We start from the raw sequence: 26484 nt of genomic DNA on the forward strand, positions 1-26484 counted from the left end.
CTCCCATTTATCCATAGTGTATAAGCTTCTTCAGTCTTTTGAATCCTTAAAAAGGTCAATTGTTAACTTTGTCACTCTAGCTTTTGTATGCTAAGAATCTAAGATCATCTTCAGCGGTGCGCGGCGTGCGCCCCTATTTCGATGTCAATAGAAAAAGGGTTACCTTGTAAATTGATGTGAGTCTAGGAGTAAAAACTCCAGACGAACATTAGCTTTTGGAGAAGGCCGGTTCTACGGTTTGATAAAGTAATGTTTTGCTGAATTTGATTGTCCATGTCTTATGACTTTATTTTATTTTCCTTGACAATCTAACTAAATTGTGGCTCCAAATACTTTTTGTAGTGCTATATGACAAGATTAGAACATGTGATTCACGTACATAGGATGTTTTTCTTTTTTTTAGGGGACGTACGTAATACGTAGTAGGGGTGAGCACAACAGGGTACCATGTCAAAATTTCAAGAATCGGAATCGGAATCGGAACCGGAACCGGAACTGGAATCTGTTGCAACAAGTTCCTGAAAATAAGAACCGGATCCGAAACCTGTTCCAACAGGTTTCGATTCAGGTACCCTGTCATATTAAAAATTTAAATAAATAATTGTTAATTTATTGAGAAAAAATCTACTTTATGGTTTAGACTTTAATTGTTTTATAGCTTGGTCTTAAATTGTAATTTTTTATTTATATTTTTCAAAAACTAGCTTGGATTGTTTCATATTTTAGGCATATGAAACATTTTTATAAGGCTCAAACCCTTATTTTGGGTTATTCATATTAGAATTGGTGTGTACAGGGTAGCCAACAGGGTACCCGTTCCGAAAAAGTGAGAACCGGAACCGGAACCTGTTGCAACAGGTTCCCAATTTTGTTACCCGAAACCGGTACCTACACAACAGATTTCGATTCTGGAACCGCAGGTTCCTAACAGGTTTCGATTTTGATTCAGGGTACCCTGAGTTTTTGCTCACCCCTAATGTGTAGGATGTTGGTTATACAATTGATGGCGCGATATTTCTTTTAAAAAGTGTATTTTACCCGCCTGGTCCAGAGCTCAGCGGTTAGAGTGCCAGGCCGCTGCAGGAGGGATAAGTGTTCGATCCCTGTGAATGGTATCCTGCATGCATGGTATAGCATTTTGCTGGGCATCCAGTCTTGCCTGCTTGTGTGGGGTTGCGGGGTCTTCACGTAGGCCGGGGTTTGCTTCCACGCAAGGAGGAAGTAAAAAACCCCCGTCTGTTATGTTTTTGTAAAAACATAACAGCAAAAAGGTTCAACGAAATAGTACATGTTTTAATCGAAATGGTACTTTGTTTTTAATGAAATACTACTCTTTTTAACGAAATGGTACATGTTTTTATCGAAATGGTACTCTGTTTAACGAGATGGTACTATTTTTTTTAATGAATTGTACTTTTTATAAAAGCAATGGTACATGTTTGGCGTTGTGATGTGTTTGCTTACACATCACAGCATGCTGTCTCTCTGCCTTCCCACGCAAGTGGGAGGTTCCTGTCATAAAAAATATTTGTACTTTAACTAGGATGTCACAAATTATCCTTATAAATATTTTTTCCTAGAACAAGTAGAACTATGAAATCAATAGAAAAGTAAATATGGAGAAATAGGTAGAAATCTCTAGGTTTTAATTTGTCTGACTAATTATTAAGAAAGTTGCGGAAATACATTTTATAAAACAGGCAAAATATAACTACTCCTTAGTTGATTTTCACAAACTTTCGCATATTTTATTTTCGTCACTTTTCCATTTACATTACCAAACAAGCTAAAATTAAAAAATAAAATCCTATTTTTACAATTTTATACACTTTTTCTCCATAAACGAGGATTCCTAAATACACTGTAAATCGCGTATCTCAGACCAGGATGTCACAACAATTCTTTATACTCGATGGAACTTCGATATTCGATGGAACTAGTAATGTTGCTGACTTTGACGGAGAATAGTCACCGAACATAACATAGGCCCAAATGAGGCAATCTTTGGTATCTAAAGTGGGAATCAGGATACTTCTAATTATCTCATCATGCTGAAGGGGGTGATAAATTGATTAAATTCCAATACTAAGAGTATATGTTAAAATTAGCATTGTCTAGGAATAGGAAAAGTGATTAAAGAGAGAGAAAATTGGTAAAAAAAAAAAAAATTGAACGTGGGGCCATGGCCCATGGGGGATAAAAGTGATTTTTTTTAATTTATTATTTTTAACTTAATATAAAATTAGCATAATCAATGGTCTAGATGAGTCAATGACAATGAAATGCTGTGATTTATTAAATTGTGATAGTTATCATCTTATTGTAGCCATTGAAAAACCTTCCTCATTTATACTGATATTAGGGCTTTAATTTGTTGATTATTTTTGCTTTAGAAGTAAGTTAAACAATTTTGGAGGGTATTTATGCCTATTTAAGGATACTTTTGTTAACGAAGAAGTAGAGTTATTTGAATTGAAACTTGATAAGCTCGCCGATTTACCATGTAATTGAGACTAGTATGTCCTTTAAACCGCGAAACCATAATTTATCATATTCCAATTCCAGCAAGTAATTAAAGTAGATCTGACTTATCGCCTATTTCGAATTTTCGGTACCATATTCTTTAGGAATCCATACACCGAAAATCGCTTTCTCTAATCCCTCTTTATGGCTCAGACGTGTATTAAATTAAATTAAATTATTATTAATAAAGTATTAAAAAACAAAAATGCAAATTCAAGCTGGAGAAATGACGTGGAAACTCTAAGAGAACTCCAGGCAAGTGTTGTTCAAATTCAGACCGTCTCCTTCTCCACCACCGTGAGACTCTCTAAAGTCTTCACTTCCATCCCAGCTACAATGGTAAAAGATCAAAGAGGAAGAAAAGTCGGAGGAGGAGAGAGAAACTTCCTCATTGGATTCTCCTGCAATTACGCCGCCGCCTTCAAACTCATCACCACCGCACTCCTCCTCCTCTTAATCTGTACCTGCGCCGTTTTCCTCCAATTCCTCCCCACTTACTTCTCCCCATTTTCTTGCTCCACCACCACCTCCGCCGAAACAACCACCGCATCTCCACCACCACCACCACCACCACCTAAAGATCAGATCCTCGAAAACGGCGCGATAAAGCGATGGTTCAACCCGTACGGGTCCGGCGCGTACAACTTCATCCTAATGTCCGCCTATCGCGGCGGACCAAACACCTTTTCCATCATAGGACTATCCTCAAAACCTTTCCAAGTCTACGCCCGTCCTACCTACACTTGCCAATACGAAAACTCCAATAACAACAACGACTCATCCAGTATCGTCAAAGCCTACAAAATCCTCCCTGACTGGGGTTTCGGAAGAGTCTACACCGTCGTCGTAATCAATTGCACATTCCCTAACAACATTGCAAACCACCCTTCCGCCACTAGCCGCCTCATCCTCCACGCCCCATCCAACGACGGCGCCACCGATTCCATCGTCGCCTTAACCGAGCCCCCAAACTCATGGAGCCCCTCCAATTTCATCTCCCCTCCGAAATACGACTACCTCTATTGCGGCTCCCCTCTCTACGGCAACCTCAGCCCTCAACGGATGCGCGAATGGATCGCTTACCATGTTAGACTATTCGGTACGAAATCCCATTTCGTCATCTTCGATTCGGGCGGGATCCACCCGGAAGTACTTGAGGTGTTACGACCCTGGATGGAACTCGGGTATGTTACCTTAGAAGATGTAAGGGAACAAGAGAGATTCGATGGGTATTATCATAATCAATTCCTTCTTGTTAACGATTGCTTGCATCGATATCGTTTTGATGCGAAATGGATGTTCTTCTTCGATGTGGATGAGTACATTTATCTTCCTCCGAAGTTGACTCTCAGATCTGTGACTGATTCTCTTCAGGAATTTACCCAGTTCACTATTGAGCAGGTTCCCATGTCTAATAAGCTCTGTCTTAATGAAGATGCTGGCAAAACTTCCAAGTAAGTTTTCTTGTTATTTTCATTAGATTTTATTTTTCTTTAGTGATGGATTTACTGCAGTTTGACTAGTTCACTTTCGGGTAGTAACTATTTCTGGGCATTATTGGGTTTTATTTAGGAAATTGGAAATTAATTTTTGGGTTGATTTTGTATTTTTGGCATATTTGATTTTCCTGTAAATTGAAGTTATAGATTTTTTAAACAGCACAACAAAATGTAGATAACGTACTTAAAAGAGTTGAAGCAATATTCCAAACTGGCATGCTGATATTTTCCAAATGTAATTTTGGATGTTGCTTTCAACGTACTTGAAATTGGGTAAGCTAGAGTGATACGGAATTACGGAGTAGCTAGGGACATTTTTGGATGGGACTATACGCTACCTTAACAAACTAAGAACATCAATAGTGGTGCTATCTCTTATTTTCCCACTCTTAGTCTCTCTCCTCATCCATCTCATTACCACTCTTATTAAGAGTTAGCTATTAAAAATCCCAAGAAATACACTCACTCTTATACACTACCTCTTATTTAATTTTTTCACATTTTAAATTTACTTTTATAACAAAAATGCAAAAAATTAAGCATGATATCCCACAATGTGCCACCTCAACCCCTCTTATTTTCTAAGAGCTACCTCTTATTTAGAGGAAGTCTCCATCAACCTCTAAATAAGAGGAAGCTAAGAGTTACCTTGTTTTTTCTAACTCTCTCTCCTTAAGAGGGGGCTAAGAGTCATCTATAATTGATGCTCTTATTCCTAATCGTGAAGTTTGACACTTTGCTCTTGCCATATTTGTAATTTTCTCTCAAGGCCATGAATATTTTACATTCAAATATATAATACTAGATTTTAGCCCGTGTAATGCACGGATTCTATTAAACTGTTATGTATATACCAATTTTATATACTTTGTATTAGATTAAATTAGTTTTTGGTTTTGAATTAAATTTCATTTTTTATTTTGGATAAAAATTTATGAGAGTGTTTGTTTTTAGATGAAATTGTATATGCGTGATATTATTAATTAATTAATTAAAATATCTACGTGGCGTTTAATTATTTATCTACGTGGCACTCGACTTTTTTAATTCAAAATTATTTTTGAATTTTTTTTCATTGGCCGAAAACATTAGATTCCCTACATGGCGCTCTAATATTGGATAATGAATTTTATTTATTTTATTTTAGATTAGTGTTTGATTTTGAATGAATTTTATTTTAGATTGTTTTAAAATTATTATAGTGTTTGATTTTAGATGTAGTTGTATATATTAGTAATTAATTAATTAAAATATCTACGTGGCATCTAATTAATTATCTACATGGCAATCGATTTTTTTAATTCAAAAATAAATTAGAAATCTTATTTTTCATTGGCCGAAATCATTAGTAATCCTGGGTGGCGCTCTAATAGTTCAACAAATATGCCTCCTTTATATATGTATATTAGATGTGTAATTGTGTATTCGTGTGTTAGTGGGGAACTCACATTGTAAACTTGGACGTCACAAGGTTATTTGGGAAATATTTGGGAGTGACTCAAGCTTAGGCTTTTGTTAGATTGGTTAATCTAAGATAAATATTGGTTTAATAAGGTCTTTCTTCTTACTTACTCCCTCCGTCCCGGAATACTTGACCTGTTTTCCTTATCGGGCCGTCCCTTAATACTTGACCTGTTTCTAAAAATGGAAATACTCTAACAATATTATATTATTTCTCATTCCACCCCTATTAACCCACCTACCCCCTACTCCATACAAAAAATAATTAAAAATTCAACCCCTACTCTCCCTCAACCCCACCTCTTAACCCACCTCCCACTAACTACATTAAAATAATACCCCACTATCAACTACTACCTATTAAATTAAATAAGTCAATTCAAGTCCCTTAAACTCTGTGCCGGTCAAACCGGGTCGAGTATTCCGGGACGGAGGGAGTACTACTTTGCTCCGTAAAAAATTACTCACTTCGCTCCGTAAAAAATACTCCGTAATGTGCATGTACTTGTGTGTTACTACCTCTGTTAAAGTATAAAAACTTTGACCGTAATTTCTCACCATTATATACATCAAAAAGTTACATGTAAGATCTTGTTAGATTGGTCTAGGGATGTATTTTCAGAATATCAAATTTTTATAATTTTTTCACATACGAATTTGGATATATTAGTAGTTAAATATTGCATTGAAGATCGTGCAAATAGTAACTGTAAAGATCTTTTTGAAACGGAGGTAGTACCCGTTAAGCTGTTAATTTGTAAGTTTATTAGTTATGGTCAAACCTGGTTTGTAATCCTTTCTTTGTGCTTTGGCTGGAATGTGAGTTTAAACATAAACACTCGGCCCACTAAACCACTCTCACCAGAAAATAGAAAATTAGACTTTTTTTGGTTTGTTTGAGGGGGATAAAGAATTAAAAGAAAACAGCTGTATTAGAAATTTAAGTAAAGAAATGAATCGACCACGTCCAATGACTTATATGTCACATGACGTACTGCATGTTATGTGAATGTGATTGATAAATTGATTATTGTGGCTAAGAATATTAATAATATTAATTAATTATAACTGTTGTCCATCTAAAACATGTCAGCTGAGTTAGTGAGTTGTTAGTTAGTATTAGTGATAGTGATGGGCTAAATGGCATCTTGTTTCAATTATTAGGTGATTCATTACTTGTTTAATTTCCCAACTCTGCGTGTTTTTTTTTTTTTTGAGGGAAACGTTAGGTCGGAAATTTATTGCAAATTAAGTTCCGTCAAAGTTAAAATACTCAGGGGAAAAAAGTTCATACATACTAACTCACCCACCTCGCCACAAGATGAGCTACCGTATTCCCGGCCCTTCTAATATGCGCAGACACAAAAACATTAAAACTCTTTGACAACCCAACTCTGCATGTCTTCTTTCTCATTATGGGAATACCTGTCAATAATATTCCACCTCCTTTTGTATTTGGGGAACTATGTTAGCTAGATTTATTTTGTTTCTATTTGAGGTTGGGCAATTGACGACCTAATAAGAAAATCGGTGTAATCTTGTAGGGAGTGTTTGATTTAGTATAAATCATTTTCCTAGAAAATAATTTTTCTTTTTCAATTGTTTTCCGTTGTTTGTTTTGGCAAGGAGTGTAAAACAAATTTTTAACGTAACATTTTTCATTTAAAATAAAGGAAAACTACTTTTCCTCTTCGATCAGTTCCTTCTTTTCTCTTCCCATCAACTCTCATCCGCCTACTCTCATTATTTTTTCTATAATATTTCTTTTGAAAAATATTTTTCATAGAAAAACATTTTATAGTAGCTGTTGCTAACATGGAATTGTTATCTTGCAATGGAAGCAATGCAAATTGCAATAGTTGAAATGTCAACATCCTGAAGTTTACATTATATTTGTCCTTAAACTACAAATACTCCGCAGCCCGCTTATAACGCAATTTAGCACAATCGTTGGTCGTTGTCAACATTACATTTCCTGTATGACTTTTCCTTACCAAGGCAGAACCGCAGAAGTCCCCGTTCGGCATACATGTCTGTTTGCATTTTTGCAGCTGTTTTCTTCTAGATTTTTTTTGAGTTATTGCTATCACTCATTCACTCCTATTAATATTATACAAGTATTAGAAATTGAATTAATTAGGGCCCATTCAATATCATTTTTTTTTTCAGTTTTATGTTTTTTTTATAAAATTAAACCAAAATATGAAAACCACAAAAAATATTTTCCAGTTTTTTGTTGTAAATTTTCAAAATCAACATGATTACTATATGTTTCCCTCAGAAAAAAAAAAAAAAAAAAAAAAAAAAACATGATTACTATATGTATCATTAGTTTTGGTTCGTGATTCAATCTAAAGCATATTTTTTTAAAAACCAAAAAATCAAAAACTGAAAACTGACCGTGATACCGAACGAACCTTAAATTTTAAAAAATGTTTATAAACAACTTCTCTAAACTGTTGTTTGGTTGCAAAAAATTAAGAGAGAATGTGTGACTTTCTAGAAATTGGACCTTCGTTAGTGCATATTATGTTATGGTCATATTGTTTGGCATAGATGAAACATTTGCCATATTATTTAGCAGGCATGAAATTTAGGAATAAGAAATCGGACATTTGCCATTTGGAATTTTTACGCCTTAGTAAGTCCATTTTTCATTTCATTTCTTAGGAAATTCGGATTTCTTAATGCAACCAAACAAGAATATATCAACTTTTTTTAGGAAGTTTACAAAAACAGTAACTTTCTATGAAAATAAACTTCCGATGATAATTTAATTTTCTGTGTGAACCGTGAAATGCTTCGACCCGCTAGGGCATCTCTTTTACCTAGCCAATAAAAGTTATTGAAAATGGTTGGTTAGTGGGTAAAAGAAAATTGTATGAGCAAGTATAATTGGTCCTCGTATTATTCTTTGAAGGAAGCATTGGACCAAATGAGTAAACTTTTTACTAATTGATTATCTAGCTAGGGACTGCCTTTGAGGGGGGACGATATCAAAACGTGCTGGTTTTTGCATACAATTCTTTAATAGAAAATCCTTTTATGATAAGATTCTTGATTGGAAGCATCATTTTCTATAATAGTATTTGTTACAACGTTGGTATTTCAGAATTGACATCTTAACTTTGGTTATCATATAATTTTCAGAAAATGGGTGATTGAGAAGCTAGTGTACAGAAACGTAAAGAAAGTAGCAAGGAAGGATCGGAAATACGCGGTGCAACCACGAAACGTGTTTGCCACCGGAGTTCACTTGTCTAAGAACTTCGAGGGTGAGTCCGCTCATTATCATACAACCGAAAAGCTCATTAAGTATTTCCATTACCACGGCACCATTGCTACTCGCCTGGATACATGTCAACAGTTTCTCAATGAGTCTTCTACTACAATCGGAGACGAAACCCCCTTTGTTATGGACACTAACATGAGGTTAATCGCCCCGATTGTTAAGAAGTTCGAGCTCGACACCATTGGAACAATACTTCAATCTACAAAGCAATGACGACATATACAACTTACTAACAATGGGTTGTTGCTGGAAACTGATTTTTGACACACCAATTAGTTGATTTTTGCAAACCCTATGTGAGAACACATAAAGCCATGATGCACTCATAATAGGTGTGTAAAAATCAATTTAATGTTGTCTGTCCAAATCACTTCCCGTTGTTGCCCTATTTATAAATCAATGTGATAAATTATCACAAAAAGTTTTGTCGAAAATATGTAGGCCAAGGAATGGTCAAAGCCGCCTCAACATGTGATCTTAAAGGTCATTAATTGATACAAGTCTTCGACAGCTTGGAAATAGATAAATTGAGACCACATATCATAGGATTCGTTCATTTTATTGTAGTTACGCAATTGCACATGCTGCATACTTTTTGTGTTCTTTTATAATATGACACTTTCATTCTTTATACCAAGTCATTTATAAATACTCTGTAATTAAATATACTTGTCATTTTAAACTTATTATTACTGCTCAGTACTCACATAATATGATTTTCTACAATGAAGTTGAATGAATTTAATTGTATTCTCATACAATTTCATACGGAGTACATATGTTAGACGTAAAGCTGGAAAAAAGGGTCGGCCAAGCGAATATATTCAGTGGTTTGTATCGCAATCGCGCCGGATTGGGTGGGCTCGCCCGGTCAGACCGGACAGAGGCCAAAAGTCACGTATGCCCAGTTTATTGGAGAACATGATCATGGAATACATGATCATGATCAGAAGCAAGACAGCAATCAAGCTGAACAACAACTGAAGCAAGACAGCAACACAGTTGAGCAACAACTGACTAACACATTCGAGCAAGATCAGTCCAACACAAGAACTAAACTGATCACTGCACTGCTGACTTGTTTGCTGACACTAGAAGACCACAATGCACAGATTGGTGATGTGGCACTGCAGCACACAGATTGATGACATGGCTAAGGTTGTTACATGATGTAATAGTTAGTTATAACTAACTCTCTTAGGTGTGTTTGTTTAGGCTTGTAAACTAGCACACTAGTATAAAAACAGTAGTGCTTTGCTTCTGTTCTGTAACAAGAATCATTCTCGATTCTTAGTTAATAAAATTCTCTTCCCTTTCTCTCAATTTGTAGTTCTAAATATAGAACTTCTTCATGGTATCATAGCAGGCTTAGATTCTGCCAAAATTCTAAAATTCCGCATTTCTTTAAACTGTTAAAAGAACAGAAAAGCAATTCTTTGATAAATTCTCAACTGGTTTGTTATTCAAAGCCAGAAAATAATCTTGATAATTGAAAGCAGCAATTTGTTGAAATTTTCTATTTGATTTCCTGAGATCATCATGGCAACAGAAGCAATGCAAGATCCAAACAGTGTGTACTTCATACATACATCAGAAAATCCTTATGCAGCAGTAGTGTCTGATAAATTTGATGGAGAAGGTTATGTATAGTGGAAGAGGGGCATATTACTAGCTTTTGCAGTCAAGAACAAAGTTCGATTCATTGATGGATCCTTGCCTAAACCAGCTATCAATCATGCTGATTACCAAGCTTGGGACAGATGCAACAACATGGTCATGGCATACTTATTAAGGTCTCTAAGTCCTACAATTGCCAAGAGTGTTGTTTTTCTTCCAACTGCAAGAGATATTTGGAAAGATTTGGAGGAACGTTTTTCAGTTACATCTGGACCACAGTTTTATGGTCTGCAACAAAGTTTGAGTGAAATTTCACAAGGAGATAGCAGCATTACTGATTTCTTTACCAAGATTAAGATGATTTGGGATGAATTGAATAGTGCTAAGGCTACACCAGTTTGTATCTGCAGTGGTTGTACCTGTAATGTCAGTCAAAAGTTTGTGCAAGAAAAAGAAGAAGAAAGATTGATTCAGATGTTAATGAAGCTGCATAAGAAGCACTCTCAAGTGAGAACTAATATTCTAATGATGAACCCTTTGCCTAGTATTGCAACTGCATACAGATTGCTTATTCAAGATGAGAAACAACAAAGAATGTCTGAAGATCAAGATGTAAAGCCAATGGTGTTTGCAGTATCTGATGACAGAAGGAACACTCATTACAATAACAATAACAACAGAGTTTATCAGCCAAAGATGTTGCAAGGTCCTGGTAACAACAGAATTACAGTCTCAAACAAAAGAACTGGCAATTCATATTTCTGTAATCATTGTAACATGGCTGGCCATTTTGTTGAAAAATGCTGGAAGCTGCATGGGTATCCGCCTGGTCACAGGGGAAAAAGATTTGCAGCAGTGATGCAAGGTACTGAGGATACTCCAAGTGATGGGAATGTTACTCACATCTCAGAAGAGCAATACCAACAATTTTTAACACTCATCAATGGTCAAGAACAGTCTGTTCACTCAGCAAATGTGGCAGGTACTTGTCTAATCACATATTTTAATACAAGGTGGATCATTGATAGTGGAGCAACTGATCATATCTGTTCTAATTTGGATTTGTTTCATACATATTCTGAGTTGCAAGGAGATGTTAGATCTATAACAGTAGCTGATGGAAAGAAAGTTGAGGTTAAACATGTTGGTAATGTTATGATTGGGAAAAACATTGTGCTTAAGAATGTTCTACATGTACCTAGTTGTCATTTTAACCTTATCTCAACTCATAAGCTGTGTAGAGATCTGTCTTGTGATATCATTTTCACTCATGACAAGTGTATGATTCAGCAACATTCTCAGAAAGCTTCAGTGGTTCTTGGTAAGATAGAATCAGGGTTGTATGTTGTTGTTGAGGATGATTTGGAGAATAAGAGGCTCAAGAACAACTCAGTTTCAGAAGTCTTGGTTACAGTCAGTGAAGACATCAAGTTATGGCACTTAAGGATAGGCCATTTACCTTTTGATAAACTTCATTTAGTGAATAAATCCTTGCCTTCTGTTGGCAGAAATTGTGATAGTTTTTGCCAGATTTGTCCCAAAGCAAAACAAAGTAGGAAACCATTTCCTGTTAGTCATACTAAGACTTCTCAGTGTTTTGAACTTCTTCATATTGATGTTTGGGGACCATTTAGAGTAAAGACTCATGACAATTGTACATTTTCCCTTACAATTGTAGATGACTATTCAAGGAATACATGGACTTTTCTGATGAAGCATAAATCTGATTCTGTTGATATTTTGTCTAATTTCTTAACTTTTGCTGATACTCAATATGGTTTGAAAGTAAAGTGTTTTAGATCAGATAATGCTAAAGAACTTTGTGAGGGGAGAATTTTGTGCTTGTATCATAAATTTGGGATCAAACATCAGAAAAGCTGTACAGATACTCCACAGCAAAATGGAGTAGTTGAAAGGAAGCATAGGCATCTATTAGAAACAGCAAGAGCTTTGTTCTTCCAATCTAGACTTCCAATGAGATTTTGGGGAGAATGTTTGCTCACTGCTACTCATCTCATCAATAGAATGCCACTAACCAGCATCAACTTTGACATACCTTATGAAAGGTTAAACAACACTCAAGTTCAGTTGGATCACTTGAGGGTTTATGGCTGTCTTGGCTATGTTTCTACCATCAAAGCCAATAGGTCTAAGTTTGATCCTAGGTCCATTCCATGTGTTCTAGTTGGTTATCCTCCTGATCAAAAGGGTTATAGGATGCTCAATTTGGAAACCAAACAAATTATAGTTTCCAGAGATGTACACTTTCATGAGAAACACTTACCATTCCACATTTCAGCCACCAAACACACAACCACAAGTCCTATTTTTCTCCCAATTCACACTCCCTTTGACCTTCAAACTGATTTTGATACCCCTGATGTGTTTGATATACCATCTGAACCAAATACTCCAACTACAGAACAAAATTCACCTAGCACAGATTTTGAACTTTCTCAAACAACTAATGAACCTGAAACACATACCACCTCACCTGAACCTACTCCTAATACAAATACAGATTCTGAACCTGAACCTAATGCATCTAATTCTGCATCCACAGAGCTGTTAGTGCCATCTAGACAGTCTACAAGGTTACACAAACCTCCAACATGGTTGGATGATTATGTATGCACAGTTTCTGAACTCAGTTGGTGCAACATTGTTAGTTACAATGATTTTCCAACTTTTCATAAAGTTTTGGCATCTCAAGCTGTTAAAGTTTCTGAACCTGTCACTTTCAATGAAGCTTCTCAGTCTGCAGAATGGGTTACAGCAATGAACAAAGAAATTGAAGCTCTCACTGCCAACAACACATGGGAAATGTGTATGCTTCCAAAAGGCAAAAAGGCAATTGGGTGTAAATGGGTTTACAGGATAAAGATGAAGAAGGATGGTTCTATTGAAAGGCACAAAGCCAGACTTGTGGCTAAGGGGTTTACACAAAAATATGGGATAGACTATGCAGAAACTTTTTCACCAGTTATCAAAATGGCTACTGTTAGGTGCTTAATTGCTTTGGCAGTCACTAAAGGTTGGATTGTTCATCAACTAGACATTAATAATGCATTTCTGCATGGTGATCTAACAGAAGAAGTCTATATGAGGGTGCCTGATGGGATTTCTAACCCAGAAAAACAAGTGTGCAGGTTGAAAAAGTCTCTTTATGGTTTAAAACAAGCAAGTAGACAAGCTCACATCTGAACTGCTTCATCTTGGTTTTGTTCAATCAAAGAATGATTATTCTTTATTCATCAAAACACAAAATCATGAACACACTTTAGTTGCAGTCTATGTTGATGATATTTTGGTTACTGGTCCTCATCATTCAGAGATTATTGATCTCAAATCACACTTACACAAGAAATTTAGCATCAAAGATCTAGGTGAATTGAGCTACTTTCTTGGGATTGAAATTTCCAGTGTTGATAATGGTGTTTTTCTGTCTCAGTCAAAGTTTACTAGAGAATTATTGGCAGATTGCAATATGGATGTGTCCAAGCTAGCCAAAACACCACTTCCTGTCAAACTCAAGCTCACTGCTTTGTCAGATGAACCATATACTGATCCTACTCAGTATAGGTGCTTGGTAGGCAAACTCAATTTCCTCACTCATACCAGACCTGATCTCTCTTTTGCAGTACAGATTTTGAGTCAATTCATGCAGTCTCCCAAGGTATCTCATTCCTATGCTTTGAATCATCTGCTTAGGTATGTAGCTCATACAATTGGTCAAGGGATATGCATTCAGTCTTCTTCTCAATTGGTTTTACAAGCTTACTGTGACTCTGATTGGGCTGCATGTCCAGATACTAGAAGATCTGTCACTGGTTATCTTATGCTACTTGGTACAAGTCCAATTTCTTGGAAATCTAAAAAGCAAAGCACCATCTCCAGATCATCTTCTGAAGCTGAGTATAGAGCTATGGCAGCTGCAGCTTCAGAAATTACTTGGTTGGTAAGATTGTTGCAAGAGATGGGTATATCTAATCTAAGTCCAGTTAAGCTTCAGTGTGACAACCAGTCTGCCATACACATTGCAAAGAATCCAGTTCACCATGAAAGAACTAAACATATTGAACTGGACTGTCATTTTACAAGGGACAAAGTGCTGGAAGGGTTGATTGATCTGACTTTTGTTCCTACTTCTAATCAGTTAGCTGATGTGTTAACAAAGGTGTTGTCATACCCTCAACACTCTGATTCATTGTCCAAGCTAGGTATGCTACCCCCACCTAGCTTGAGGGGGGCTATTGGAGAACATGATCATGGAATACATGATCATGATCAGAAGCAAGACAGCAATCAAGCTGAACAACAACTGAAGCAAGACAGCAACACAGTTGAGCAACAACTGACTAACACATTCGAGAAAGATCAGTCCAACACAAGAACTAAACTGATCACTGCACTGCTGACTTGTTTGCTGACACTAGAAGACCACAATGCACAGATTGGTGATGTGGTACTGCAGCACACAGATTGATGACATGGCTAAGGTTGTTACATGATGTAATAGTTAGTTATGACTAACTCTCTTAGGTGTGTTTGTTTAGGCTTGTAAACTAGCACACTAATATAAAAACAGTAGTGCTTTGCTTCTGTTCTGTAACAAGAATCATTCTCGATTCTTAGTTAATAAAATTCTCTTCCCTTTCTCTCAATTTGTAGTTCTAAATATAGAACTTCTTCACAGTTTTGCTTTACCTTCTCGGGTTTCCTTTTGTAACAACCTTCTAAGGTGTGTTTTAAAATCGATTTTTCTCTGATTATGCCGAGTAAGAGTGGTTTATGTTCCTCTTGATTAAGGAGGTTATTGACTCTTCATTGTCAAAGGTTAATTGTGATGATTATATATTGTCATTGGTTCCTTTGAGTCTCTTAACTTCATTGGCTATTGATTCCTCGACTAAATCCTATATATATGCTTCTTTTCTGATTTTGTTGAGACACTAGTGGAAAAAACCCCTGTTGTAGCCCCCTTGTTGAGGGGGGCATACATAAGCGCGCCTCAATAGCTACTTAGTCAACGCGGGTCAAATATTTTACTAACAGGTTGAGGCGGGCTTTTGTGGTGTTCGCTTCTACAGAAGCTGTTGAAGGGGGCTTTCTTAGCCCGCCTCAATAGAAAGAAGCTGTTGAAGGGGGCTTTTAATTGCCCGCCTCAATAGGGTCTTTCTGTTGAAGGGGGCCTTCATTTGCCCGCCTCAATAGGCACACATTAAATTTAAATCAAAACCACCGCCAAATGCGACATCTCTTCCAAACTGGTCGTCGTACTTCACATCTCTAGCTTCCAACGCAAACTCATACTGTGACATTTTTGTATCCGTTGAGAAGATCATCAAGAAAAGCGCCGGAAACTCAATCAAATTTCCGATCAACTCAAGCAATTTTCTTAAGTAAGCTTCAATTTCTTCTTAAATCTGTTTAACTTGTTTTCATTTTTTACAATTTTTGTTTGGATTTACTGTCAAATTTGCGAATCGATGACTAAATTTCTGTAGAAGTTTAGTGGAAATAGAATAGTTTCTTCATATTTGTTTGTAGAAATCTTGACAATTTTTTGATGCTGTTGTTTGAAATCTGCAATTGCGAAAAATTGGGGATTAGGGTTTTTCGGCAATATTTTTGTTCTGTCTATGTTCTTAGTTAGTATACGGTCCTTTAATTTTGGGATGTAATCTAAACCTTAAAAAATGATTGGTGATTAGCGCTTCCTAAACTTCAAATGTTAAACAAGAATTTAGTTTTTCCCCCTTTCCAAGAGGGGTTTTGGTAAATGCAGTGGATTATTGTTTCTATTGTTCTTAATAGATGGAAATTAGATGCATAGAGGCTATCTATTGATGTTCTTCACACTCGGTTCTTCACCGGAGCTTACTGTTATTGGTATGCTTATTCAAGAAGTAAGCTCATACTTCTGTGAAATTTTTGTCTTCATTAAGAGTGAACTTAATTTGGTATTTTGGGATTGTTTAGGGATTAACCGCCCCTTTTGGTAGATGGTAAGAAATCTCAGTAATGTGCATTGATTTACATGATGTAAAGTAGGCATTAGGCAACTAGTTATGTTCTCAATAATATACATATAGTCTTGGACTTAATTATCAAAAAAATGGCTGGATTTCTATGTTTGTTGCATTTTCTTGGTGCAGTGGATTGCTGTCCTTCTGTATCTTCCTTGTGCTTGTTTAATTGAAGTAGCTACCACGAAAGGCGAAGATATTAGAATGATTCTTGCTAGTCAAGTCCATGTTTGTGTAATCTAATTGTATCACTGGATAATTTTCTTGCAGTTCTTGAACATCAGTGAATTGATTCCATTTACTTAACATCAATGACGTAAACAAGGAAACTATCTTGGCAATATACACATAGTTTAGGACTCTATTGTCAAAAATATGCTGTATGTCTTTCTGTATCTGCCTTATGCTTGTTTAGTCGAAGTTACCAGAAAGCCAATATATTAGGATTATTCTTGCTAGTTAAGTCCATGTGTGTGTGTGTATAATATGATTGTGTTGGTTGATTTCATTGTAGTTCATAAACATCAGTGAACTGATTCTGTCCATGATCTTCTCAACTGGATTATTTACTTCAAGATTTCTTATTGGACTTGTATTGTACTTGAAAGAAGGTAGTCATAGTTTGAGGATATCGCTAGATTGATCTGATTTTAGCTGAATGAATATGAAGTAAACCGAATTAACCCGAACAGAACCCAATCCAAGTGAATACGTTGCCTTTTTTCTGCTACCCTGTTAGTGTTTCAAAGTGTAGTCTCCCAATTCCGCTAACCTAATGTGCAAATGGGTTTATTTACACTGAATGCGGGTTTCGTAACTAATTTAAAACCTAAACATGAGCATCGCTGGGATCTATTGATTGAGTTCTGTTCTGTGCACTGATCTGCACTGCCCAGATCAGAACTGTGCAGATCAGTGGACAAAACTGATCAGAACTGTGCAGTTATGTGCACTGATCTGCACAGCTCAGATCAGAACTGTGCAGATCAGTGCACAGAACTGGTCAGTTCTGATCAGTTCTGTGCACTGATCTGCACAGCTCAGATCAGAACTGTGCAGATCAGTGCACAGAACTGGTCAGTTCTGATCAGTTCTGTGCACTGATCTGCACAGCTCAGATCAGAACTGTGCAGATCAGTGCACAAAACTGGTCAGTTCTGATCAGTTCTGTGCATTGATCTGCACAACTCAGATCAGAACTGTGCAGATCAGTGCACAGAACTGGTCAGTTCTGATAAGTTCTGTGCATTGATCTGCACAGTTCAGATCAGAACTGTGCAGATCAGTGCACAGAACTGGTCAGTTATGATCAGTTCTGTGCATTGATCTGCACAGTTCTGATCTGAGCTGTGCAGATCAGTGCGTAGAACTGGTGAGTTATGATTTTTTTTTTGGGTTGTTTTTTTAGGTGAGGTTTGATTTGGGATTGTTTTGCATGTTAGGTGTAATACCATAAGGCCATTATTTTAGGTATAGCTTTGTAAATGGCCAATTGTAGCATTTTGCCCTTAATATAAAAAAACAAGACATAATGTATACACAACCTACCCGTTGTCTACTTGCCCATGACTTCATTTTGCTAACCACAACTAAATAACTATTTATAAGCTTCTCCAATTCTTCAAGAGCAGTGTCACAAAAAGAAAAAAAGAAAAAAAAAACTCCTCAAATAGATAAGAAACTTGTGGAACAGATTAATATGGGAATACAGAGAGAGAATAACTAATAAAGATTGGTAACATATCCCACAGTATAACAAAATGCAACTCTTACCATTTGATGGTTGCAATATTGCGAGCAAGAAGAGAGCCGCCACCTTGACATATATTGCATTTTATCAATCCACGAGAACTGCAAGTAGCACAAGGAATATGCACTGATCAGAACTGTGCAGTTATGTGCACTGATCTGCACAGCTCAGATCAGAACTGTGCAGATCAGTGCACAGAACTGGTCAGTTCTGATCAGTTATGTGCACTGATCTGCACAGCTCAGATCAGAACTGTGCAGATCAGTGCACAGAACTGGTCAGTTCTGATCAGTTCTGTGCACTGATCTGCACAGCTCAGATCAGAACTGTGCAGATCAGTGCACAAAACTGGTCAGTTCTGATCAGTTCTGTGCACTGATCTGCACAGCTCAGATCAGAACTGTGCAGATCAGTGCACAGAACTGGTCAGTTCTGATCAGTTCTGTGCATTGATCTGCACAGTTCAGATCAGAACTGTGCAGATCAGTGCACAGAACTGGTCAGTTCTGATCAGTTCTGTGCATTGATCTGCACAGTTCTGATCTGAGCTGTGCAGATCAGTGCGTAGAACTGGTGAGTTATGATTTTTTTTTTGGGTTGTTTTTTTAGGTGAGGTTTGATTTGGGATTGTTTTGCATGTTAGGTGTAATACCATAAGGCCATTATTTTAGGTATAGCTTTGTAAATGGCCAATTGTAGCATTTTGCTCTCTTTTCTAAGTATTGCTCCCTTTACTAAGTATTGCTCTCTTTTCTTTGTTGCAGGACCGTAGCTACCATGGATGATCATCGTGATAATGAAATACAGGGAATTGATGGAGCTAGTCATCCTACGGGGGAATCACAAGGTACCAACACTAGTAAAAAGACCAAATTCCGTGGTCCGTCAAAAAGAGTTCAAGCCAAAAAGCCTATGCATCTTCAGTATAATCAATATGGAATCCCCGATGGAGAATGGTCAGGAGAATACGGGAAGCAAGTTGGGTCTTGTGCTGCTAGAATTAACATTAATGTGAAAGAATATTCAACGTTAGATGAACACACAAAGAAGGGGTTTTGGGAGGAGACCAAGGTAAACATTGAATAAAAACTTGATTTGTATTCTCCTAGATTATCTATTTGTGTAGCATACGTTTCTAACAATCTCTTATCCATAAAATTAACAGCTTCTGTTCCACATTATTGATGATCCGGCTAAAAGGAGAGAAAAATATTTTCATATGTGTGTGGCGAAACGCTTTGGAGCTTTCAAGTCCAGGTTAACGCGGCGTTGGATAACTAAGAAAGAAAAAATGCCGAAACATCAGACAAATGACATGCCTTGGGACATCTACCATCAAATCACAGAGGATGATTGGAAAACATTTGTGATGGAAAGAAACAAGCCGGAGATGTTGGTAATAATGAATTTACTTTGCTAGATATTTTTTTATATAATTATATGATTAGTTTGTTGTTGCCATCTTTAAATGTTCGACATGTTCTTTATGTGTTTTTTGACAGGTTCGTAGAGAAAAAGAAAGTAAAAGTGCATTACAAAACAAGCACCCACATCGCACAGGCCAAAAGGGTTATGTTAGAAAGAGACCAGAGTGGATAAATGATGGGCGACTACCGCCAGAGGCAGCTTTAACCCTCTCAAGTGGCTCCTCCTCAGTGACCTCATCACTCACCACAGCGCCAGATAGATTTAAGAAGTTTAGATCAGTAGAGTGGATCTTGGCTCATCAAGTTAAAAACAAAGAGGGAAAGTGGGAAGTTGACCCGAATGATAAAGAAGCCGTAAATATTGCTAAGATGGCTGTAAGTGCATATGAAATTTTACGTTCTATATCCTTTTCTTTCCTAATTCCTAGTTCTATTGCTAAGATTGCTTCTCCTTTCCATCATGTATACCATCTAATTTTTACTTTCCTAATTCTTATAGTTGGAGTACATAGAAGAAGAGGGAAAAGGAAATATTTCATTCACCCAGGGAGAAGATGCCCTCACCAAGGCTATGGGAAAAAAGGATCACCGTGGGCGTGTCAAGGCAACAGGTGGAGTTAATGTCGGTTACAAAGTTTCTTTCGGTCCAATAGACCGAAGTAGTAGATGTGGCCATATTGAACCATCACCGGAGGCTATCGAATCAATCAGAGCTTCGGTGAGAAGGGAGTTTGAAGATCAATTAGAGAGAAAGGTGGCGGAGGCCCTCCAAAACCAACTAGCCACATTGAAAGCAACCGGTCAACTACACACCCTCTCTACCCCCGCACTTGATTCTGCTCTTGTAAGTGATGAGTTTGATGTTAACCGTGCACTCGTAACCTGTTGTCCGAGTTCATCGCAGCAACCACGCGAGCTGAAGGTATATATTCTCTATAGTGCATACACTCAAAACACCCCTAGCTAGGTTTTTAATATTGTACTTTGTAGTGATTTCTGAAATTTTGTAAATTTATTTGTGAAGGCCATAACTCCATGTCGTCTTGCCCTTGAGGATAAAGTTTTGGGTAACAAAGTGATAGTGGCAGATGGTATGGCGTACCCATTGGATGGTTCGTTGCACCAACACTTTAGATCGATGAAGCCTAGTCATTATAAGGTCCAAGTTGATTGTATTTACGACGGACATGATGATGACACTCTTCCGGTACCTACTGGAGATGGATTCAATAACTTAGGCAGGGCTCTTGCTAGTTTTGTGCAATGGCCAATTCACTTGGTGATTTTCGAAGAAGACGAGGTATAACTTTTTTATTATTAATTGCCATTCATTGCGTTATGCATCTGTTTAGAATTAGATTCAGAGCCTTGAACTCCTTTGGTTTCTACCTCTGTTTAGGAGTACTCTACTCCACGCCCAACAAAGAAGTCCAGGAGTCAGATTTTTGAAGAGGTGGTTGGTAGCTCCAAAGAGAAGAAAAACGAATTAATTGTCAAAGAGAAGACAATAGAATTAGTTGTCAAAGATAAGACAACATAATTAATTGTCAAAGAGAAGGCAACACTTGATTTAGGGTCCAAAGAGAAGACAACACTGAAGTTAACGGCCAAGGTAAACCATATGCTTCCCACTCCCCTGTGCTTCAACACTGAAATCAAAACTGAACTTTTCATGCTAGCTTAACATTATTGTTACAGGAAAATTCATGCTCAAATAAGTTGGAGTCGAAATCGAAGTCGAAGAACTCTAAGACGGCCAAAGAGATGGTAGGTAGTTGTGATCGTAAAACTGAAGAATCAGCCGCCAAAAGTAAGAAGCAAAATTTGGCAGACGACACAATTCAAGGTCTTGGCCCATCATGCAATTATTTGAAGTTTATCATCAATACGGCGCCCGGTGATGTATATAAAAATACTTCAATCCCATTGCCCGCTTCGGTTTGGCATTATGACGAAGATCGACAAACTTATGTAAATGAGGTTGACGTTGAAGAGTTCCTTAGAGGGGCGTGCCTCAACATTTCAGTGATCCAAGTCTATATGATGTAAACTTTTCCATCGATATTTTTGTTTTTGGTTTTGTCAACTATAATAGTTTTTGAAATTTTTGCATTATACATTTACTTTGTAGGTGTTTATTCCACGAACACAGCTTTGCATTTGACAACTCTCAGGTTGGGTTTGTTTGTCCCGAGGCAATGTCAAGCTCTAGAATCAAGGCCAACCCTCAGGCTGCATCAATGTATTTGAAAGTAGTTTTCAATGCTGAAATTGAAAAGGAGAAGAAGGGTGATCCTAACATTACCAAGTGGTTTTTGATCCCATACCATCAAGAGTAAGTGTTAGAGATTGATCGATATTTGGTAAATAGCTATGTTATTGTTATTTTCATGCATAAGGTTGCAATAACATTTATATATAATGCAGAAATCATTGGATTTTGTACGTGTTAGACTACGTAGAGGTTGTGCGTATATTTTCGACTCTGCGATAGGTTCCAACCGAGAAAATAGTGCATGGGGAATCTTGTGTTTGTAAGTTACTTTCAATTCTTTTTAAGTTATTTCTTTTCGTGCCGAATCAGATTCATGAAGTTTTACTCAACTTCCAGGGCATACCAAGTGTACAAGTTTAATGATGGGATTTGTCCGAATAGAGCGACTATGCAGGGGTTGAAAGGCTTCCATGTAAAGGTATATCATGCTTACTAATTAGCTTTACTTTTTTTTTTGGGTAACTACTTGGATATATAATTTATGATTTATCTCCAAATCAGTGTGCTCAACAAGTCGGCGCCCGCGAGTGTGGCTATTACGTTATGAAGTTCATGCATGAAATAGTCACGTTACACCATAACACTGATGAGCGGTTAGACAATGTTCGTTCTTTTACCATATGTTAGTTGAACTACTAATACTAGTACTTTTACGTAGTAGAATTCTTAATTTACAAGTAGCATTACTTATCATGTTACTTATTTCAGGCTTACACTCCAAGAAATGCGCCTTATACCGATGAGGAAATAGATGTGGTTCGTGAGCAATGGGCTAAGTTTTTTACAACCGAGTATTTATTTACTTAGGTTGTTTAGACACAAAGATGGAAGCATTTATATCTTCATGGATTTGGTAAAGTTCTTTAATTTTTCCATAATTACAAGTCTGCTGGATTTGCTAATTTATTGCTTTGAATACTAATCTGCTGGTCTTGCTGCTGTTGCATGTGAATTCTGATCTGGTGGTCTTTAGAATTTCACTTCCATCTGTGTGTTTCTCCTCTGTTTGCTTCTGTTTAGAGCTAAAATGACATTTCCGCTCCCAACTTTGAACTAAAGAACCTAAGGACTCATTTGATTCTTATTACATGTCTAATATACATAGTTTTAACTTTCTAAAACTCATTCGAATCTATTTATGCACATTTAAGGCTCATTAGGTCGTTATAGGTCATGTTTAAAGCTAAAATGACATTTCCGCTCCCAACTTTGAACTAAAAAACCTAAGGACTCATTTGATTCTTATTACATGATTAATATGCATAGTTTTAACTTTCTAAAACTCATTCGAATCTATTTATGCACATTTAAGGCTCATTAGGTCGTTATAGGTCATGTTTAGAGCTAAAATGACATTTCCGCTCCCAACTTTGAACTAAAAAACCTAAGGACTCATTTGATTCTTATTACATGTCTAATATGCATAGTTAAAACTTTCTAAAACTCATTCGAATCTATTTATGCACATTTAAGGCTCATTAGGTCGTTATAGGTCATGTTTAGAGCTAAAATGACATTTCCGCTCCCAACTTTGAACTAAAGAACCTAAGGACTCATTTGATTCTTATTACATGACTAATATACATAGTTTTAACTTTCTAAAACTCATTCGAATCTATTTATGCACATTTAAGGCTCATTAGGTCGTTATAGGTCATGTTTAGAGCTAAAATGACATTTTCGCTCCCAACTTTGAACTAAAGAACCTAAGGACTCATTTGATTCTTATTACATGACTAATATACATAGTTTTAACTTTCTAAAACTCATTCGAATCTATTTATGCACATTTAAGGCTCATTAGGTCGTTATAGGTCATGTTTAGAGCTAAAATGACATTTCCGCTCCCAACTTTGAACTAAAAAACCTAAGGACTCATTTGATTCTTATTACATGACTAATATACATAGTTTTAACTTTCTAAAACTCATTCGAATCTATTTATGCACATTTAAGGCTCATTAGGTCTTTATAGGTCATGTTTAGAGCTAAAATGACATTTCCGCTCCCAACTTTGAACTAAAGAACCTAAGGACTCATTTGATTCTTATTACATGACTAATATACATAGCTTTAACTTTCTAAAACTCATTCTAATCTACGTATGCACATTTAAGGCTCATTGGGTCGTTATAGGTCAACAACGTACTTAATTATCTCTATAGTCTGCAACTATATCTTTTAATTTTATGCTTCAATGGAATGTAAAGACAATATCGTGAGTGTAAACTTTGGTACTCATATATATTTTCCTTCCATGCAACTTGCAGGCTAGGGATCGAGTCGATTGGAAGAAAGTCAACACGACCTTACTTAAGGTTTGTAATGCATGATCTAAAGGGACCTAAGTGGCTGGATTAGAGACATTTGTTAGATTAGCTCTCTAGCCTTTTGTCTTTAGTTGTTAATATTAGTTGTAATTTGTTAGACTAGCTAGGTGTTTAAAAATTGTAAACATACGTACTATATATACGCTTTGCTCTGTTGGGTTAATATAAATGAAGTTAATGTAATGATTTATTTATCAAAGATAAGCAGATTCATACCTTTGCTATTTTGGTGTTGATTGGGTACAGGTTTCAATACTCAATGGAGTATATATCTAGTTGTGGTTATTGCCGCCTATTTTATATTTTAAAAGAATTTGGAAAAAAAAAAATTAATGTTGTTGAAGGGGGCTTTTAATGTACGCCTCAACAACATATGAATTTTTGGCGCAAAAATAAGGACCTGTTGAGGGGGGCATTTAAGAAGTGAGCCTCAACAGAGGAGGCTGTTGAGGCGGGCTTCTTAAATGCCCCCCTCAACAGGTCCTTATTTTTCGCGTTTCTATAGAGGTTGTTGAGGCGGGCTTTTGAAAGCCCCCCACAACAGATCACCTGTTGAGGCGAACAAAGCCCGCCTCAACAGATCACTGAGCTGTTGAAGCTACGTCTGTCGCAGCGGGCCTTGTTCGCCTCAATAAACCCAAAATGCCCCTCTCAACAGGTATTTTTTCCACTAGTGAGACATTATTATGATCTCTTTCTCTCCTCTTCTCTTCTCTTTTTAGGGCATAAGTTTATCCTTGTCATTTTTAGTTTCAATAATTTTAAAAAATCATTATTTAAAATCTCCACGTTGGCCATCTTTACTGTTTTTTACACTGGAATAACATAGTCAAGTAGAGCTTGTTATACTCGTCTTGGTAGGTATTATATAAACTTATCACAACTTTTACGTACTTGGAGTTAATTACTGCATTGTCAATTATGAAAGGAAAATTTGGTAATATTAATCCAACCTTTGGCCGATTTTCTTTTATTAATCCCACCTACGACATATTTTTTAATAATCCCACATTTACTACCCGACGACTTTTATTGGGCCTAAGTGGCCGATAATCGGTGAAAAAGTCAACGAGATGGTGATGAATTGATGATGATGATTGAATATATCGAGAGAGAGTACTACCATGTAGAGAAATAATGCCGCTTACAACAGTTTTATGACCTGTTGGGCCCAATAAAAGTTGTTAGGTAATAAAGGTGGGATTATTAAAAAATATGTCGTAGGTGGGCTTAATAAAAGAAAATCGGTCAAAGATTGGATTAATATTACCAAATTTTCCATTATGAAATCAAATTGTTGCAACTAAAAAAATGAACAAACTGGTTATTTATTAACAAATCAGTAATCACGCTTTTGATTAAAAAAAATTGGAGGAACAATGTCTTGCTTAGGGGCCAACGCAGACCTGTCCCAACATGTAAGGGTGTCCGGACGTACTATTTTGATTGAATTTACCTGATTACTCGTGCATATACTATCTAAAATATTAAGTCTTAACATAAAAATCTTATCTATGTTTCCATCGCCTTTCATCTTATGCACGATTCTCAGTTTTCAAATGTGAAAGTTATTTGGTCAACAAATGTGTTTACTAGGTAAAATCCTAACGAAGACTTCAAACGTAGGCCAATATCTAAAATGTTTAGGCCGTAAAACACTGCGATATAAAGGAGGGTATACAGATTAATATACTACGATCGTAACTATGGTGAAAGGATCATATAAATCTTTATGTAGTTGTCGTATGACTTTTTATTAATGAATTAATTTGACTATTAAAAAAAATGTAGCCCAACATCTAAAATGTTCAGGTTGAGTGACGTTTGTTAAGCTTTCATTTGACCATTATTATGTGGCTAAATGTTAGCAGGTTATGAATAAATGAATGGTGATCCTCTAAAAGTCACCATATAATTTGACAAAGAAAATATCACCCTCACAATCAATATGAGCACAAATTAAGTTCAAAAAAACATAACGTAAACTTGAATTGAAATGAACCGAAACTAAACTTAACTAAAACTGAATCGAAATTTAATTTGGATATAAGCTTGGAAGATTGATTTCATGAAGCAAGGGCACCAATATCATTTAAGAAGAAAAAAGAAGAAGAAAGAAAAGTGTGTTTGGAATTGTGTTTTTCCTTGAAAACTGTTTTCCGTGGAAAATTATTTTACAATGAAAACGTTTTACGCCTTACCAAACGGAGCCTAAAATACCATCGGACTTCAGTGGATAGTAGAGTATTTAACTTTGCACTATCCTTTTCCAACCCACCAA

At 36.5% G+C, this 26484-nt stretch overlaps 3 protein-coding genes across 4 annotated transcripts; all 3 read left to right on the top strand.

Annotated features, from left to right (window-relative positions):
- Positions 1 to 2592: 2592 nt before the first annotated feature.
- On the top strand, positions 2593 to 9138 carry LOC110796273 (galactan beta-1,4-galactosyltransferase GALS3). The gene is made up of 2 exons (XM_022001316.2): positions 2593 to 3977; positions 8634 to 9138. The coding sequence occupies exons 1-2, from the start codon at positions 2860 to 2862 to the stop codon at positions 8986 to 8988; spliced, it is 1473 nt and encodes a 490-aa protein (XP_021857008.1). The 5' UTR covers positions 2593 to 2859; the 3' UTR covers positions 8989 to 9138.
- Positions 9139 to 18776: 9638 nt separating this feature from the next.
- On the top strand, positions 18777 to 21749 carry LOC130465579 (uncharacterized). The gene is made up of 8 exons (XM_056834394.1): positions 18777 to 19242; positions 19337 to 19567; positions 19674 to 19973; positions 20098 to 20520; positions 20623 to 20898; positions 20998 to 21210; positions 21297 to 21643; positions 21730 to 21749. Exons 1-6 carry the CDS (start codon positions 18949 to 18951, stop codon positions 21136 to 21138), a joined length of 1665 nt encoding a protein of 554 aa, XP_056690372.1. The 5' UTR covers positions 18777 to 18948; the 3' UTR covers positions 21139 to 21210; positions 21297 to 21643; positions 21730 to 21749.
- Positions 21750 to 21780: 31 nt separating this feature from the next.
- On the top strand, positions 21781 to 22706 carry LOC130468937 (uncharacterized). Of its 2 annotated transcripts, none has more exons than XM_056837989.1 (4): positions 21781 to 21933; positions 22210 to 22291; positions 22375 to 22476; positions 22582 to 22706. In XM_056837989.1, exons 1-4 carry the CDS (start codon positions 21797 to 21799, stop codon positions 22678 to 22680), a joined length of 420 nt encoding a protein of 139 aa, XP_056693967.1. In that variant the 5' UTR covers positions 21781 to 21796; the 3' UTR covers positions 22681 to 22706. The 2 variants fall into 2 exon arrangements, with proteins under 2 accessions (XP_056693967.1, XP_056693972.1); XM_056837994.1 differs by having other exon boundaries at positions 22375 to 22466; positions 22582 to 22705.
- The last annotated feature ends 3778 nt before the right edge of the window (positions 22707 to 26484 follow it).

The sequence above is a fragment of the Spinacia oleracea genome, chromosome 1 (assembly GCF_020520425.1).
Source record: "Spinacia oleracea cultivar Varoflay chromosome 1, BTI_SOV_V1, whole genome shotgun sequence".
NCBI lineage: Eukaryota > Viridiplantae > Streptophyta > Magnoliopsida > Caryophyllales > Amaranthaceae > Spinacia > Spinacia oleracea.